The sequence below is a fragment of the Rhinoderma darwinii genome, chromosome 1 (assembly GCF_050947455.1).
Source record: "Rhinoderma darwinii isolate aRhiDar2 chromosome 1, aRhiDar2.hap1, whole genome shotgun sequence".
Taxonomy (NCBI): domain Eukaryota; kingdom Metazoa; phylum Chordata; class Amphibia; order Anura; family Rhinodermatidae; genus Rhinoderma; species Rhinoderma darwinii.
In genome coordinates this window covers 40,705,034-40,722,103 of record NC_134687.1, presented here as the reverse complement: position 1 = coordinate 40,722,103, position 17,070 = coordinate 40,705,034, and the positions used below count along the sequence as shown (strand labels likewise).

At 41.8% G+C, this 17,070-nt stretch overlaps 1 protein-coding gene across 1 annotated transcript in view; it reads right to left on the bottom strand.

Annotated features, from left to right (window-relative positions):
- The window catches only part of EVC2 (EvC ciliary complex subunit 2), a 156,944-nt gene that overhangs the window by 18,970 nt on the left and 120,904 nt on the right, over positions 1–17,070 (bottom strand). The window contains exons 17-20 of the mRNA XM_075849035.1: positions 13,842–14,063; positions 10,707–10,897; positions 9,522–9,609; positions 6,784–6,980 (exon numbers count right to left, since the gene is read on the bottom strand). Coding sequence (XP_075705150.1) covers positions 6,784–6,980; positions 9,522–9,609; positions 10,707–10,897; positions 13,842–14,063 — 698 coding nt within the window. The remainder of the gene's footprint in view (positions 1–6,783; positions 6,981–9,521; positions 9,610–10,706; positions 10,898–13,841; positions 14,064–17,070) is intronic.

The window sequence follows — 17,070 nt, the reverse complement described above, 5'->3', positions numbered from 1 at the left end:
ATAGTAATGTAGTATTATTATAGTAATATAGTATTTTAGTAACGTGGTATTATTATAGTAACGTAATATTATTATAGTAATGTAGTATTGTCCTAGTAATGTAGTATTATAGTAATGTAGTATTGTTATAGTAATGTAGTATTATTATAGTAATGGAGTATTATGGTAATTTAGTATTATTATAGTAATGTAGCATTATAGTAATGTAGTATTATGGTAATTTTGTATTATTATAGTAATGTAGTATTATAGTAGTGTAGTATTGTTATAGTAATGTAGTATTATTATAATAATGTAATAATATGGTAATGTAGTATTATTATAGTAATGTAGTATTATGGTAATGCAGTATTATGGTAATGTAGTATTATTATAGTAATGTAATATTATAGTAATGTAGTATTGTTATAGTAATGTAATATTATAGTAATGTAGTATTGTTATAGTAATGTAGTATTGCTAAAGTAGTTCAATTAACGAATTCATTAACAATATTTTAGTATTTTATCAAATTTGAAAGTAACGCGGTCCGTCAACTTCAAATTTTTTCTATGTGCGGCCCATTTAGTCGGGTGAGTTTGAGACCCCTGTTCTACATGTTATCTAAAATACATAAAGAAGGCAATCCAGGGAGACCAATCATTTCGGGTTTTGGGACTTTAATGGAGAATATTTCTGGCTGGGTGGAAAATCTTCTAAAGCCCTTGGTGAGGCGCAACAATCAGTTATGTTCAGGACACCACAGACGTCCTCTGCAAACACTCAGCCCTAGGTCCACTACCAGAGGGAACAATATTGGCAACTATGGATGTGGAGTCTCTGTATTCGAACATCCCCCATGAGGATGGCATAGCCGCATGCCAACACTTTCTTCAAAAGAACAATCTAGCGACAGAGCCAGCCCTACAACTCATCAGGTTCGTACTCCATTACAATTATTTTTATTTGACAAAGACATATATCTGCAGTGTATGGGCACCATGGGTAGCAGAATGTCACCACAATATGCTAACCTGTTCATGGCCAAACTACAGTAGAGGAGGAGTTTTTATCAACCTGCGCAACTAACCCTCTAGCATATTTCCGGTACATTGATGATTGATAATCTGGACGGGCTCTGAACATGAACTGCTTTCTTTCATAAAAACTATAACAAGTTCCATCCAACCATCAAACTCACTCTCAACTACTCAAAATCTCAAATACATTTCCTGGACATGACCAGTGGCGTAACTACCGCCGTAGCAGCAGTAGCGACTGCTACGGGGCCCGCTATGGCTGCTAAAGCGCGACGCCACTGAACACTACGGCAGAGCAGGGAGGTATCTCCCCGCTCTGCCATTAAACAAAAGACATGTATCCCCTATCCACAGGATAGGGGATACATGTGTGATCGCTGGCATTGATGGGGAGAACGGGGGACTGAAAGTCCCCTTAAGTTCTCCATCACGAACCTCGGACTTCCGGGGTCTGTGCCGGCAGCTCCGTAGAAATGATTGGAGCGCCGGTCGCGCTTGTGCGCATGCGTGACCGGCGCTCCTTTCATTTTTATTGAGCTGCCGACACAGACGCCGGAAGTCAGAGGTTAGTCATGGAGAACTTCAGGGGACTTTCAGTCCCCCGTTCTCCTTATCGCTGCAAGCGATCACACACGTATCCCCTATCCTGTGGATAAGGGATGCATGTTATTTGTAGGACACACTATAGGTCGCATTTTTTTTTGGGTGGGGGGGGGGCTGTATGGCGTTCCGTGCAGGGGGGGGCGCTGTATGGCTTTCCCTACAGGGGGGGGCTGTATGGCGTTCTCTACAGTGGGGGCTGTATGGCATTCCCTACAGGGGGGGCTGTATGGCATTCCCTACAGGGGGGGCTGTATGGCGTTCTCTACAGTGGGGGCTGTATAGCGTTCTCTACAGGGGGGGCTGTATGGCGTTAGCGCCATACAGCCCCCTCTGTAGATAACACCATACAGTCCCCCCTGTAGATAACGCCTTACAGTCCCCCTCTGTAGATAACGGCACACAGTCCCCCTGTAGATAACGCCACACAGTCCCCCCTGTAGATAACGCCACACAGTGTAACGACGGGGGTAGGGAAACTAACAAGTGAGCCCTAATCTACCCGCCACTCTGTCCCTGCCTACTTGCAACGACCCGCCCTAGGCGACGGGGTACAACTGGGCGGTGGTCCCTACGCTCAGTAAGTGCACGAGACAAACATACAGGGGAACACAAAGCAAAGGGAAAGGGGCAGTTGCCCACGGAAACACCGTGAGCAACCAGAGTGGTGAACGAGCCAAGTCAAACCAGGAGAGCACGAGGTACCAAACGCAGAGCAGGAGAGTAGTCAGTAAGCCAGGGTCAGTATGGAGCAGGATCAAATAGTTAGGAGCTGTAGCTGGGCCAGGAAACCACACGAAAAGAATCACAAGCAAAGGAGGAACAGGAAAGGCAGATATCAATAGACAGAGGGCGGGAGCTAGCTCCGTCTGGCTAGGCTGCGATAGGCTCTCCCACTCCTAAGCCTGCCATCCTGAGTGGTGGAAGCTGGAGTCAGTCTCAGAGACGTAGATTCAGGTGCAGACTGATTACCTATGGGAGTTAACCCCGAAGCTATGCCTGGCAGATCCTTTACACACAGTCCCCCCTGTAGATAACGCCACACAGTCCCCCCTGTAGATAACGCCATACAGTCCCCCTCTGTAGATAACGCCACACAGTCCCCCCTGTAGATAACGCCATACAGTCCCCCTCTGTAGATAACACCATACAGTCCCCCCTGTAGATAACGCCACACAGTCTACAGGGGGGGCTGTATGGCGTTATCTACAGGGGGGGCTGTATGCCGTTATCTACAGGGGGCGCTGTATGGCGTTATCTACAGGGGGCGCTGTATGGCGTTATCTACAGGGGGGGCTGTAAAAAAGGCACTATCTACAAGGGGGGGGGGGTTGTGTGACACCCAGGGGAGGGGGGGCCCCAGTCAAAAGTTTGTTATGGGGCCCAGTCTTTCCTAGTTACGCCCCTGGACATGACCATATACATGGGAGACCGCACCATACAAACCACAATCTACCATAAACCTACAGGCCGTCCAGCAGATCTGAGATGGAACAGCTTTCATCCGAGACACATAAAGAAATCCATCATCTACAGCCAGGCTCTGCGGTACATACGGATCAGTTCAGACAGTGAAGAGAGAAAACAACACCTGCTATCACTGAGGAATACATTCTTACAACAGGGATAACATCCAAGTATTATAGATGATCAGATCTACAGAGCAACAAGAATTCCAAGGAGCAATCTTCTGGAGTACAAAAAGAAAGAGGACAACAGCAGGGTGCCCCTAGTGGTCATATACAACCCACAAATTAACTTCTTGAGGAAAATTGCTGCTGATCTCCGACCTATATCTCACAATATGCATGATATCACGCTGCAGCAAGTTATCAGAGTCAAGATAAACTCAGCTTCATCTGTATGGTGGCTCTCTGTGTGGTACAGTGTATGTCTTCGGCTCAGTATTGATGGCAAAGTAACGCTCTGGGGCAATGTATATATTTTTAGGCAAAGTATTGGTGGCATTGATGCTCTCTGGGCCAAAAAACTCTCTGGTGCCCAGTGTTGGTGATACTGTTACCATCTGGGGTACAATATTTTTGGTAAACACAGTATTAGTGGCACTGGAACTCTCTGGAGCACAGTGTATATACCTATAGGGCACAGTTTGGGCTCTATATCTATCTGGGTCACAATATTAGAGCCGCTATAACTCTCTGAGTTACCTTATTTGTTGGGAGCGTAACTTTCCAGGGTACAGTATTAGTGGCACAATAACTCTTGGGACACAGCATACAGTATAACTCTCAGAGAAAAAGTATTGGTGGCAGTATAACTATTTGAGGTATAGTATTGATGACACTATAACTCTCCTGGGCACACTATTGGCGCAATTACTCTCTGCATAAAGTATTCGTGGCACTATAACTCTCTGGATACAGTATTTGTGGCACTATAACTCTATGGATACAGTATTTGTGGCACTATAACTCTCTGGGTAACGTACTGGTGGCAGGCACAGTATTGAATGTGGGACTGAGGAATTTGTATTGGTAAAGAGTGTGAAAAATTAAGGAGCTAAAGATGTTTGGGAGACAAACTCTGCAGAGACAAGTTGAGGCAGGAGAAGTAATCATAGGGTTCTGGGCAAAATGGAAAAGAGAAGGAAAAGAGAAGCACTCCTGCCAGAGAAGACGTCCCTTGTAAGTCACTGAATCCATTGTTTGTTCTGCCTTTGACTGCTGGATTAATTTGTAAGGTCTGCAGGGAGATGATAGGTGGTGTAATTATGATAGTTTACACATTGGTTACTTAAAGTGCCAACATTTCATGATTATTTAGATACAGGCATCCATACGATGCCTAAGAATGGTTAGAATAGCAGGGGCGCAGAGCTGTAAGCCGCTCACTCTGGTTCTATAGTTTTAGGTGGAGAACTGGGCAAATGCCCAGGTCTCCATTTCAAACCCTTTATTATTTAGCAGTGAATGGTGGTATTATTTGGAAATTTAATTGTACGTGTACGCTTTTTACGGGAGTATTATTTGGATACTGCATATTATTTGGCCCCTACATGGCAGTAATATGTAGAAAAAATTAAGAGAAAAACTGGCAATGATCAGTGGTTCGCAACCATCCTTATGGCACCGCTAATTATGCCTTCTCTGAATCTGCTACTCCAACTTCCCTTAGGCCTCTTTTAGATGCCTGCATTGTGTCATGAGAGAGGCAGGTTAATATCACACCCTAAGAAACATGGCAAACTTGTAAGAACAAGCATATTTTTATACAACCATCCTTGCAGGAGTTCCCCTTTAAATAACTATAGTGGGTCATTTCACGTGAGGTTACGGTTTACATGAGGACAGATCACCTGCTTCACAAATTACATTTCATCATCATCATCAATAAAGCCACAGGTTGTCTGAACTTCATTCCTTGTACATCTGCTCAGAACATATGCAGCAGGTCAGGAATCATTTATTAGTCAACACTGACACGAGGCTCAGAAACACAATGCAAGAGAACGGTAAACTGAAGACCATAGACTGACATAGAAGAACTGAATCTGCATTTAACTCTGAGGGCTCCAACTATGTTCATGGTCAGAAGATTTGGCAGGTTAACCTACAGTCCTATGTCAAACCATGAGACAGCAATGAGTGATCTCTGCTACACAGGGGAGAACATAAGGAGGAGATTACAGGCAGGGCCGGCCTTTGTGGTGTGCGACCTGTACCATCGCAAAAGGGCGCATCACTGCAGCAGGTGGAAGGGGGCGCTGCGCTGGCTCCCTTAACGTTTGTGTTTGTGAAGCGCACGGGCTCCGCGACTCTGCAGCTGCCTTTCCGCCCGGGCAGTCCTACTCTGCTCAGTGGCGTAACTACCACTGTAGCAGCCATAGTGGCTGTGAGCGCCGCCACCGTGCATGAGGGCGACTGTGGCGCCCTCCGGGATGGCCCCCTCCATGCCAATTGTGGAGCAGCTCCGTTCGTCACGGGAACGGGGCTTAGGTGCGTACAATTTTTTTTGTTTTGTTTGGGGGGCACTGTCTACAAGGGGGAGGTGGGGGGCTGTATGGCATTGTTTAAAAGGGGGAGGTTAGGGGGCTGTATGGCAGTATCTACAAAGGGGATGTGGGGCCACGGTCTACAAGGGGAGGTGGGGGCTGTATGGCAGAATCTACAGGGGGCTGTATGACAGAATCTACAAGGGGGCGCTATCTACAAGGGGGGGCTGTGTGCGGCACCCAGGGGAGGGGGGACGTTATACTGTGGGGGACCACTAAGAGGGCATTATACTGTGTGGGGGCACTATAAGGGGTATTATACTGTGTGGGGGCACTAAAAAGGGAATTATACTGTAGGGGGCATTAACAGTTTTTATGGGGAATTTTTTTTATGATGGGGTTGGGGCGCTGAAAGAAAATTTTGGACGGGGCGCAATCTATCCTAAAGCCGGTCCTGGTTACAGGCAGTGGTGTAACTACCGCCACAGCGGCTGCTACATGGCACGCAGTTCCAAGGCGGCCCGAGCCATCTGAAACCACTTTGAATTGTGTCTAAATCTTCAGGACGCAAATACAATAGTGGAGCAGGGAGCCAATCATTCACTGACCCAGGCGCAGGACGGTGTAATAGAATGGCGTCATCGCGTATTCCTGCTCTGAAGGAGAAGCTGCGCTTGCAGGAGTGCCGCAGCCCCTTCAAAGAGCTATTCAGCGGGGATGCCGATAGCCAGACCCCCACTGATCAGATATTGATGGCCTATCCTGTGGATAGGCCATCAATTTTAGGTCATCGGATAACCCCTTTAAAAAAGTTTTTTAGATGAAGCAATCGTCTCTAAAACAAGACCATGCATTCCTATTTAAAACCAAAGAAAACACATTATGATATAATGAGTTGCGCAAATTCAGATCTGCTACAGCTGTACATCACCAGAATGAAGGACGAACGTGTTTTGTCACTAACACTCTGCCTAATACACAGTAAACAGCAAGTAAAGCACTTTAATAACGCAGGGCAGTCCCACGTGTACTCTCATCAGTAAAAGGGTGATTGAAAGTTAATGTCCAGAGGAAAGAACAGGCGGACAATTATCAGTTCTCGTTAAGAATCACGAGGAGCGCTGACATGGTTATCAACCCAAGGATAGAGTTTTGCCCCTGAAACAATAGAACACAATTGTATTTTGCTTGCAGGACCTGCCATGCGCTTACCTCTTCCTCCAGCTGTCAGCTCCATCCTCATTGCTGTCAGTCTCTGTAACACTGTGTGAATATTTATGACCCACTGAATATAGAAGAGAAGAGATTTCACTCTCAGGGCTCGAGGGAAGCAATAGGCTGAGGACTCGCTGCAGCATCCCCTCTGGTACCATGGATCGTTTAGTCAGATAAGCTGCCAATCGGATGTCCTGGAGAGAAATTGATGGCACGGTGTCAAGCAGTGGATGTCAAACAGAATTACTGGTCATTTATTTGTCAGGGACCAAATAACAGGGAAAATAAATATCCGGAAAAAAAATGGTTATTTTACGTTCTGTGGTGTAGGATACGGGGGAAATAATGTAATTTATGAAGTGGAAAAACGAATCTGACAAGCTAATATCCTTTATTTCAAATATAAATACGTTTCTCTATAGGAAAATGTAATCCTAGTGCATTGGTAACAAAAAGAATATGAGGAGACGCTTTGCTTAGTCTTGCTTAAAATGATCTTACAATTTTGTGTATACAGCTCCTATGCAGACCTATGTGTGTCTATGGTTACAAATGACCAAATCATGTTTTTCTCCCTTCCATCTGTCCCGTCTTCTACTGTCTGTAGGTTAGGAAGTAGTAGGAGCCGGATGGGAATATGAGACTGCACATGGTGGTTTCTAGTCTGTCACCATGGACACACATAAGTCAGCAAAGGAGCTGTATACACAAAACGGTAGAAGATTCTAAATTAACAACTTTTGCAAAGATTCTTCATTTTTGTAATTTGATTGTAATAATCCTTTAAAAGGAGTCTGTCACCAGAATGTCCGTATTAAACTAGTAACAGGGTGTTGTAGAGGAGACTAACCTGTTTCAAGTGTTTAGTTCCAATTTCAGCTTACTGCGTCCTTTGTATAGAAATAAGTTTTACTAAGTTTATGCTAATGAGGGTTTTTGGTGCAACGAGGGCGTGACTGTTGCACCTAAATGCTCCTACGTCGCTCCCCAGTTCAACCCTCTCTCCCTTCTCACATTGATTGACAAGGGCCAGGCAGCGTAATCGGCGCATTCATGCCTGGCCCTGTACTGTCTGTAAGGCGCACGCATGTACCTGATTTTTACTCAGTGCATGCGTAGCACGATCTTTCTGCTCGACGTCCTAATCGGCACCTCTGTGCATGCGCCGAAAAAAGAGCAGGGACGCTGCGCATGCACAGTAGTGCCGATTAGAACGTCGAGCAGAAAGATCACACATGATGGCCCATATCAAAGGCTAAACTGTTGGATGATGCATTTACTCAAATACAAATTTACTAAATAGTTGCGCAAAAAAACGCACATGTAAATACACCCTTACTGTATACATTCAGCCAATCCGCTCATGGTTTTAATAAAAGGGCTGAATCTGTATTTAGAGCAATAGTGAGGGTCACAGGAAAGGCACCAACAATCCATTTTATTATTGTATTCGTTTTTTAACATTAATTTTATGCGGTGAAAGCATTAGTTCCTTCCTGGCATTGAATATTTTTGAATGATTCTTGAAGAAAATTTAATATTCTACATTTCTTTTTAATTATGATTGTATTTATTTAAAGGGTATTTTCACCTTTGATCACCGTCATATAGCTTATATTTAGAATTAATCGACATAAAAATTTGAGTACATTTGAAAATACATTACTTGTCTTGTATACAGTAGAACCTGCGGTACATTTTGGGTTATAGTCAATAGTCGAATTCAATATTCGAAAAACTTCAAAGCTGGCTCAATGTCTGCACAAAACTTGTTCTGGTCATTTTTAACCCAGGCATTTTGTACATTAATTTGAACAGTAATCTGATCTGTTTCATCTGCATTATAGGAGATCCAATAAATTTGGACCCAAGACCAATAAATTTATTCAGTCCCCAGATTAGACCCCTAAATTAAACAAGTGTTCTCCTATGTAAAGAGGCATCTGTTCTCTAACTTGCCAACTCTCAACCACATCGTGAACAGGGAGTAAGAATTGAAACACCCTGCACCAACTCCTGCCTATGCAGCTGCCTTAGAGTGGGGTCCTTTAAGCTCCCCATATGACCCGGTAACACACCATGAAACATGAAAGTGTATATATTCTGAGACAATTTCTAGAAAAGCATTGACACCCTCTTTATAACGAACAGGGTCTTACAGGTGAGGGTCTCAAAAAAAAAAAAAATAAGACCCTGTCAAACACTTTGCAATGGTTGTGAGGATGTTTGTGACTTTTTCCTCAAGGGGAAACATTGACGTCATAGTGCGATCACAGTAATCCTGAAACTTTACTGTGATTAGTGGACAATGCTGTCAAAGCCCCGTCAAGAAAATTAGAAAAAATGAAAAATATAAACGTCTCAGCAGAAGTGGGACTCCAGGCAGTCAACCGACCCTCACTATAGTGAACAGGGTCTTTCACCACCAGTCGGCTTAGCCCCTTGAAAGAACAATGAAGGGGTTGCCTTGATTAAACAACCCCTATACGATCATATAGCCCAATTTTGATTACGTAAATTTACCTGTAATAAGTGTACTACATTTGTGGCGATATGTCAAAATTTTGTTATGACCCCTAGTAGATCAAGCTCACAATGTGCCCCTCGGAGCATAAAAGGTTGTACGTAGAGGATAGAATGTGGCCACTAGCATTATAACACCCCGTATTCTGAGAGGAGGATGCTGTCACCATTAAGTGTTTCAGTTTGTTTGCCCCAAAAATAGTGTAAAGTACCTGATTGTGTAGCCTTAGTAACGAGTCCATTTGAGCTTTTTCCTCTTGATGTTCACCTTGGGCATACTCCATTTCTTCCCGATGTATTCTAAAATAAACACAGAAAAAAATCTGTACGTACTGTCCAAAAAAGTGATCAAAGGGACAGAAAATTTTAACTTGTGATGATAATATGTGTATGAAGTAACAAAATGGTCAGTACTTTTATAGGACATAATTCACATTTTTCTTGGTTGCTATTTGTTACCTTATTCTGTTATGTTAATATAGTGTGTAACAACATCTGGAGAAGAATTTAAAGGGGTTGTCCAATTTAGAAAACCCATTTTCATAAACCCTAAATTGGAAATAGAGGGGGTCCTCTGTGCAGGATCCTCATCTCTTGGCCAGAGTGGAGAGCAGTTCCAAAGAGCGTCTCTCACTCTGGAGGACTTATCCTGTCCTGCATTACACAGACAACCCATTGATGTGCATGGGCACTGTGTAATGCATAATTTCTCCTGTGGTGGCGCTGCAGGTAAACTGAACACTTACTGACAGATGTCCCCCCAAATTACAGCTGATTGCTGGGGATCGTAGCAGGGGGATACTTTGCGATCCTAGAACGCTCATTGTCTATGAACCATTTTAACAAGCTGGGACTGTTCAAAGCGGAGAACCCTTTTAACCTGCAGGCTAATGAAAATATTCTACTTTTGCAATGTCCATGGGAAAATAATTCTCATAACATAAGAATATCTGTTCAGGTATGTTGTTTCAGAGCAAAGCTTCTGATAATGAATGCATATTGGAAAGTTGGCCTGCTCAGAGCTTAAGTTATCTGTCTAAACAGTACCTATATTACACTGTCTGATCATTCTTTTGATTTCCATATGCCCTTAATATGTAAACTATTTAAATAATATCTCTATTTGCTGTATTATTTCCGGATATCGGTCTTTTCATGCTCGGAAAGGCTAAAAGTAGTGTCCATCAATGGGATTACTTAGAGAAAATGTCGAAGAAACTTCACGAAAAATACACATACAAGGGCGGAAATGAGATTAGTGGCTCTTTTTATAAGCTTTCGATTTTAGGTTGAGTGGGCCTTTAAAATGCTAAAAGAGAAGATATTTTATAAGACATGTATGGAAGTGATGCCGGTGTTTCCATATCTTCATACACTGCCCTGAGGAATTTGCTTACCTGTCTCTACAGAGATTTATTAAACACTTCCTTCTGTTCAAGGCCGCACGAAGAGTCGCTGACACAGGCAAGCCCTCTCCTTCACCGGTAACATCAATAGTGACAGAAGGCGAATCTTCCTCCAAAACGCTGCTAACAAATGGCTGATTTCTACTCCACGTTTCCACGTTCTTGTTCACTTCGCTTATTTCCTATGAAGAGAATTTAAATAAAACACCACACGTGTTTAAAGATATTATGGAGACGGCCAAGTAAACTTGCTGGCCTCTTCTCCCAGCGATAACAGCCGAACAGCTCATTTTTAGGGGAGGTATTATTTGGTAAGGTGTTGTCCAAACCACAAAATCCCTTAAGCATTTCTCTCTCATAGCTGGCACTTCGCACCTACACGTGAAAGCATAAGCACAGATAAGGTTTTTGTGGCTTTGGGTGTAGCTGATATTAATATCACATGATACCCATACATTTGATGATCTGTGAGGTGAGGCTTTTTTATACTTTACTTTAAACAAATTTTTCATCAATCATCATCATCCTCCTCCTCCTTTCACTTGCAGGGAAGACATTAAGTGTGTCTCCCCTGCATTTTCCTGAATAAAGACTACAGGAAGCAGTGATTTAATGTCATTTGTCCATTAGGTCACTATTATCAGCATGTCTGCATCCCCTTGCCCCTCCTCTAACTTAGATAATGACTTAAATAATCCAAAGCAAATTCTGACAAATCTTGGGGAAGTAATGTTTAAAGGCTATGTAAATCTTTGAAAGGCATTTTCTTTTCTTTTTTTTTTAATAACAGGTCAGTCAGTGTGATTGGTGCAACTTCATAATTCGTTTTTATAAAAAATTATTTTTATTTTTTGAGTTACAGCTTCTCTGTAATGTATAAACGAAGCTCTGTTAGCAGTGTTGAGCAAAAGGAAAAAAGTTGTTAATGTGATAGTTAGCAAAAATAAAAATGTGAGCAAAAATAGGAGTGGCTTCTGCCGAGAAACAATGGAGCACAGTGCATCCTACTTGGAGGGGGTTCAGGATAAAGTGTCAGAGTCATTTCACATATTAAAGTGCACCTCCAGTTGTAATCTCCAGCCTTATTTGGAAAATGGTAGCAATGTTTCTGTAATCTGGCATCCATGAGCTTCAACTAACATATTTCCGGGACTACTAGGTATCCCCAAACAAGAGTTCTGGAAAATATTAAATAAACCTGCCTAAGGAGGAAACCTAGTTTACAATCGTCCATCACTTGATGGTCCAATACCAATGGATCAGTACTTTTATTTCCACATTCATGCAGATTTCAGATCTGTGGGCCCACTGGGTAGCAGACTAATAAAAGTTTGTTTTGGCTCGTTCATCTTACGGCAAATTACAAATCTGGAGCTCTAAAAATCATCAGTCATAAAATAAATCATCTTTATTACATCCAGTAAAATATAACTGCACAAAAGCAAGACCGCTCACAGGATTTGGATTACTCATTCCACATAAGAGGGCCTCTCTTGTAGGCAGTAAAATTGGATTGAATGGAAAAATATAAAATCTGCATTTATGACTGGTACTTTGGTTTCATGGTTTATCATTCCCCTTCTCTAAGACTTAAAGATTGATGGCTAATCCTCAAGACGGTCCATCCTTGTTTGATCTGTGGGGTTACGACCTCCGGGACACCCATCGAACAGCACAATATTCATTGTTTATATAGTCACAGCGACTCATCCATATGGGCAGCTGCGTCTGGTACTGCAGCTTATCCAATAAAGCCTCATTCATTGTGCTGATCAGTAGGGGTCCCGGAGGTCATACCTCCACCGATTAAACATTCATGGCCTATCTTAATCGTTACGTTCCAGAAAACCCCTTTAAAATTGTTTTACCACAATAAGAAGTGATGGCATATGGCATATGAAGTGGACGGGGGCAACGGTATCACTTAGTTCTTGGGAACGGCAGGAGTCCCATAGGTCCGACCCCCGTTAATCTTTATAAGGTGGTATTTAAGGCTATGTTCACACCACGTTTTATGTGAAGATTACGTATTCATAGTCCTGATGGACAGGTGTATGTCGGTATACTTTTTTTTTCTTTTTTTTTTTAACTCTATAGGAAAGAGGTCCGCTGCTCTCTCATGGGCCATGGCTAAAAAAGTACACCACATAATAAATGTTTTTGTATCATACAGTGGTATGCATTATGCCAATATGTTCAGTGTATACGTTATATACAGCGAACATAAAGGCAAATCGCAATGTGAACAAAGCCTAAGCGTTCAAATTTTTTTTTCTTCATTTGTAGTTATATAAATTAATATTTATTTTATGCTTTGTGATTGTGGACAACATTTAGAAATGTCATCCGTTTTCCTCTCTGTAAAAATCTGATCGCAAACAGAAAACAATCATCTGCAAATGCAAATGTCTACCTAGCTATAGTAAAAAAGGCTTCGTGTTTTTATGTATATGATGATTTCAATAAATCTCCAGACACTGGACACCCCCTCCCCCCCCCCTAGAACTGAACGACTTGATCTGGTTAAGAGTCTCTACAAATTCAATGATAGAGTTCACTGCCGTAGAGTGTGATCTTAACCCCAAAAAATTCTCTGCAAACTGGTGTGCATGAAAGGCATTTAGTAATGAAATGTTGTTTATACTAGGTTTCTCCACCGCTGGTGAGGCCTACATCCCAAATTCTTTACTTTAAATGCATACCTTCTAAGTGTTCAGTTTCTCGCGATATTGTTCCACGAAACACACCTCTAAGAAGATGCGTCATATGCAAATATGCCCAAAAGTGGGCGTTTCTGGGAGGTTGTGTGGGCGTTTCTGGGAGGTTGTGTAGGCGTTACTGGGTGGATTATGGGCAGAGCTTAAAAATATCCCGTAAATAGAGATTTAAATGTTGGGACATATGCAAATATATTTCCAGACTCACATTGCTTGTCCTGTATACCTCCTCCCACCACAATTTTTCCCATTCCCCGTCATAACTTATTTTACCTTCTTTTCTTTGTTAACACAAAATACCGGACAATATAATTCTTGTTGTTAATAAGATACCATGAATTTTGACTCTTGTGATATATCTATAAAATGTCAGGTAGACGATATCTCGGTAACTTTCCTCAGCCCTCACCTGATTAAGAGTCTGTAGAAGTTGTTCATATTCTGAAGTAATACTCGATCTGCTCTTCTCTTCCAGTAACACGGACTGCAGATCCAAGAGTGCCGTGTGGATTTCCAGGCTTCTGGCTTTGTTGTGAACAGCCTGGAACTGCAAATATGTTATATATTCACCCAGTTTATATTCTCTGGCTTTTAAGTGATGCACTCGTTGCAGCAGCAGCTCTGTTCGGGCCTTGAAAAAAAAAGATAAAATGAGTTTAATATTAACCAACATTTAGCTAAATACAAAAATAACAAAACGAGCAAAAAACTAGTTACATTTTGTCCAGAAATAAAAGATATAAAAAAGTATATTTTATAAACATGTAAGAAGAAGAATGTGCAGTCATCAGTGCGTGATCTGAAGCTCAAGAACAATTGGGTTATGCGTCAAGACATTGATCTGAAGCACAAGAGCAAGTCCATATAGCTTGATTGAGGTCTTGGAGTGGCCTAGTCCTGACTTAACAGGGTTTTCCAGGACTTTTATATTGATAGCCTATCCTTGGGATAGGTCATCAATATAAGATCGGAGGGGGCCGACTGCCAGGACTTCTGCCTATAAGCTGACTGAAGGGGCCACAGCGCTGGTCGCTGCAGCCTCTTCAGTGTTTACCAAGCACAGCACCATACACTTCAGTAGTGGCTGTGCCTGGGATTGCAGCTCAGTCCCATTCCCTTGAAGTGAAAGGTGCTGTGCCTGTAAACTGGGAAAAGGCCACGGCAACTAAAGCCCTTCAGTCAGAAGATCGGCGGGGGTGCCGGGAGTCGGACCCCCATTGATCTGATATTGATGACCAAACCTAATGAAAGGTAATCAATATAAAAGTCCTGCAATACCCATTTTATACCTATTGAGATGCTGTAACAAGGAGCTCTTACTCGAAAGCCCTCCAATGTGGCTAATTTCAGGAACATATTATAGCAAAGGAAAAAAAAAAGAAACAATTGACCTGGGGCCACGACCATTATTTTGACCTGAAGCAAATATGGAGGGAGCTCCAATTTATAATTTTTTCCAGAGGCCTCCACCAACAATGATGCGGCACTGGCTGAATTAAAACGCTGCAAAGAGAAATGGGCCAAAATTCCTTAACAGTAATCAGAAGCATTTTGTTGCCGTTTTTACAGTTCAAGGTGGCATATCCGGGTGTTAAATTTTAGCGGAGCAATGACTTTCCAGGAGGGCGAATTGGTGCTGGATCATTTTTAACTACAGTAAATTAAATAATCATTTAAAAAAATTATTTGGTCTCATATTGAGTTTTGAAGATCCGAAACAATTAAACGTGACAAATATGCAAAAATAGAAGAAATCCCGAATGGAGCAAATACAGGCACTTAACCCGTATCCTCCATGTACAGTGATACAAATACTCATAGTCCAAAACTCAGTCCATAGCCTTACCAGTAGATTTCCCTACAATAAGAGTGAAATGTTATGAAGTACATAGATCTACTCTCTGAACTGCTGGCTACCTAATAGCCCAGGGAGAACTGAACATACATTATTTAGACGAAAAACAGAAATGTAAAAGCAACAAAACCGCAACTTATTGGAGGAGTTGCTGGTAGTAAAAATCACCCAGGAGACTCCTCAGTAGGCCAAGGAAAGCAAAGAAGCATTAGCAGGTAAACACAGAGGTAAGCAGGTCAGATGAGGCTCACAAAAACAGCCGCTACTACAGGATATGTGGAACAAGACTTGTTATTGTTATGTAACGCGTCATCAATGGGATCTTCTGATAACGGCACAATGAAGACATTGATTTCTGGTCTGGAAAAAGAAAATTGTATAGAACAACTCTGTCCCTTGTGTTCCACTTCTGATCAGCTTTCATACCCCAATGCAGTTATAGGTCAATCTGTATAACCTCCAAAGTGCCAATAAAGATCACAAAACTGAAATTACTCTTTAATGACCAGGGGCTTGAACACTTTCATGACCAAGGGTCATTGATGCACGTGTCCAGGTCAGATTTTCCATTTCTGATATGCATTTCTTTGAACGATAATATGTTTGCAAAAGCTTTGACTATCACAACTAGTTTTACTTTGTTTGTTTCTTTCACGAGACTTATGAGGCTTTCATTTTCTAGATTAGTTTAATTAATTCCATGTTATTTAATTTTTATTATGAGCAGACTAATCACTTGTATTTTTTATATATATATATATATATATATATATATATAATATATATTATATATATATATATATATATATATATTATATATATATACATACATATACATACACCGCATTCCAAATTATTATGCAAATGTTATTTTTCGCTGATTTTCTTAAATAGTCGATGCAAATGACAGTCAGTATAATCTTCAAGCCATCAGCCTTTGGAGTATAACACAAATTTTATTGAACAAATCTCCTAATGATAACAGATTTTTTTTTAGCAGTAAAAACCTCAAAATGCACTGTTTCAAATTATTATGCACAACAGAGATCAAAACATTTTAAAGGTTGTAAAGAGAACTAAAATGGTAATTTGTTGAATTTGCAGCATCAGGAGGTCATATTTACAGAAATCAAAAGCTCTTTCAATAAAAAAAAACCATAGCAGGCCAACTTACATGTTAACATAGGACCCCTTCTTTGATATCACCTTCACAATTCTTGCATCCATTGAATTTGTGAGTATTTGGACAGTTTCTGCTTGAATATCTTTGCAGGATGTCAGAATAACCTCCCAGAGCTTCTGTTTTGATGTGAACTGCCTCCCACCCTCATAGATATTTTGCTTGAGGATGCTCCAAAGGTTCTCAATAGGGTTGAGGTCAGGGAAACATGGGGGCCACACCATGAGTTTCTCTCCTTTTAGGCCCATAGCAGCCAATGACAAAAAGGTATTCTTTGCAGCATGAGATGGTGCATTGTCATGAATGAAGATAATTTTTGCTACGGAAGGCACGGTTCTTCTTTTTGTACCACGGAAGAAAGTGGTCAGTCATAAACTCTACCTACTTTGCAGAGGTCATTTTCACACCGTCAGGGACCCTAAAGGGGCCTACCAGCTCTCTCCCCATGATTTCAGCCCAAAACATGACTCCGCCACCTCCTTGCTGACGTCGCAGCCTTGTTGGGACATGGTGGCCATTCACCAACCATCCACTACTCCATCCATCTGGACCATGCAGGGTTGCACGGCACTCATCAGTAAACAACACGGTTTGAAAATTATT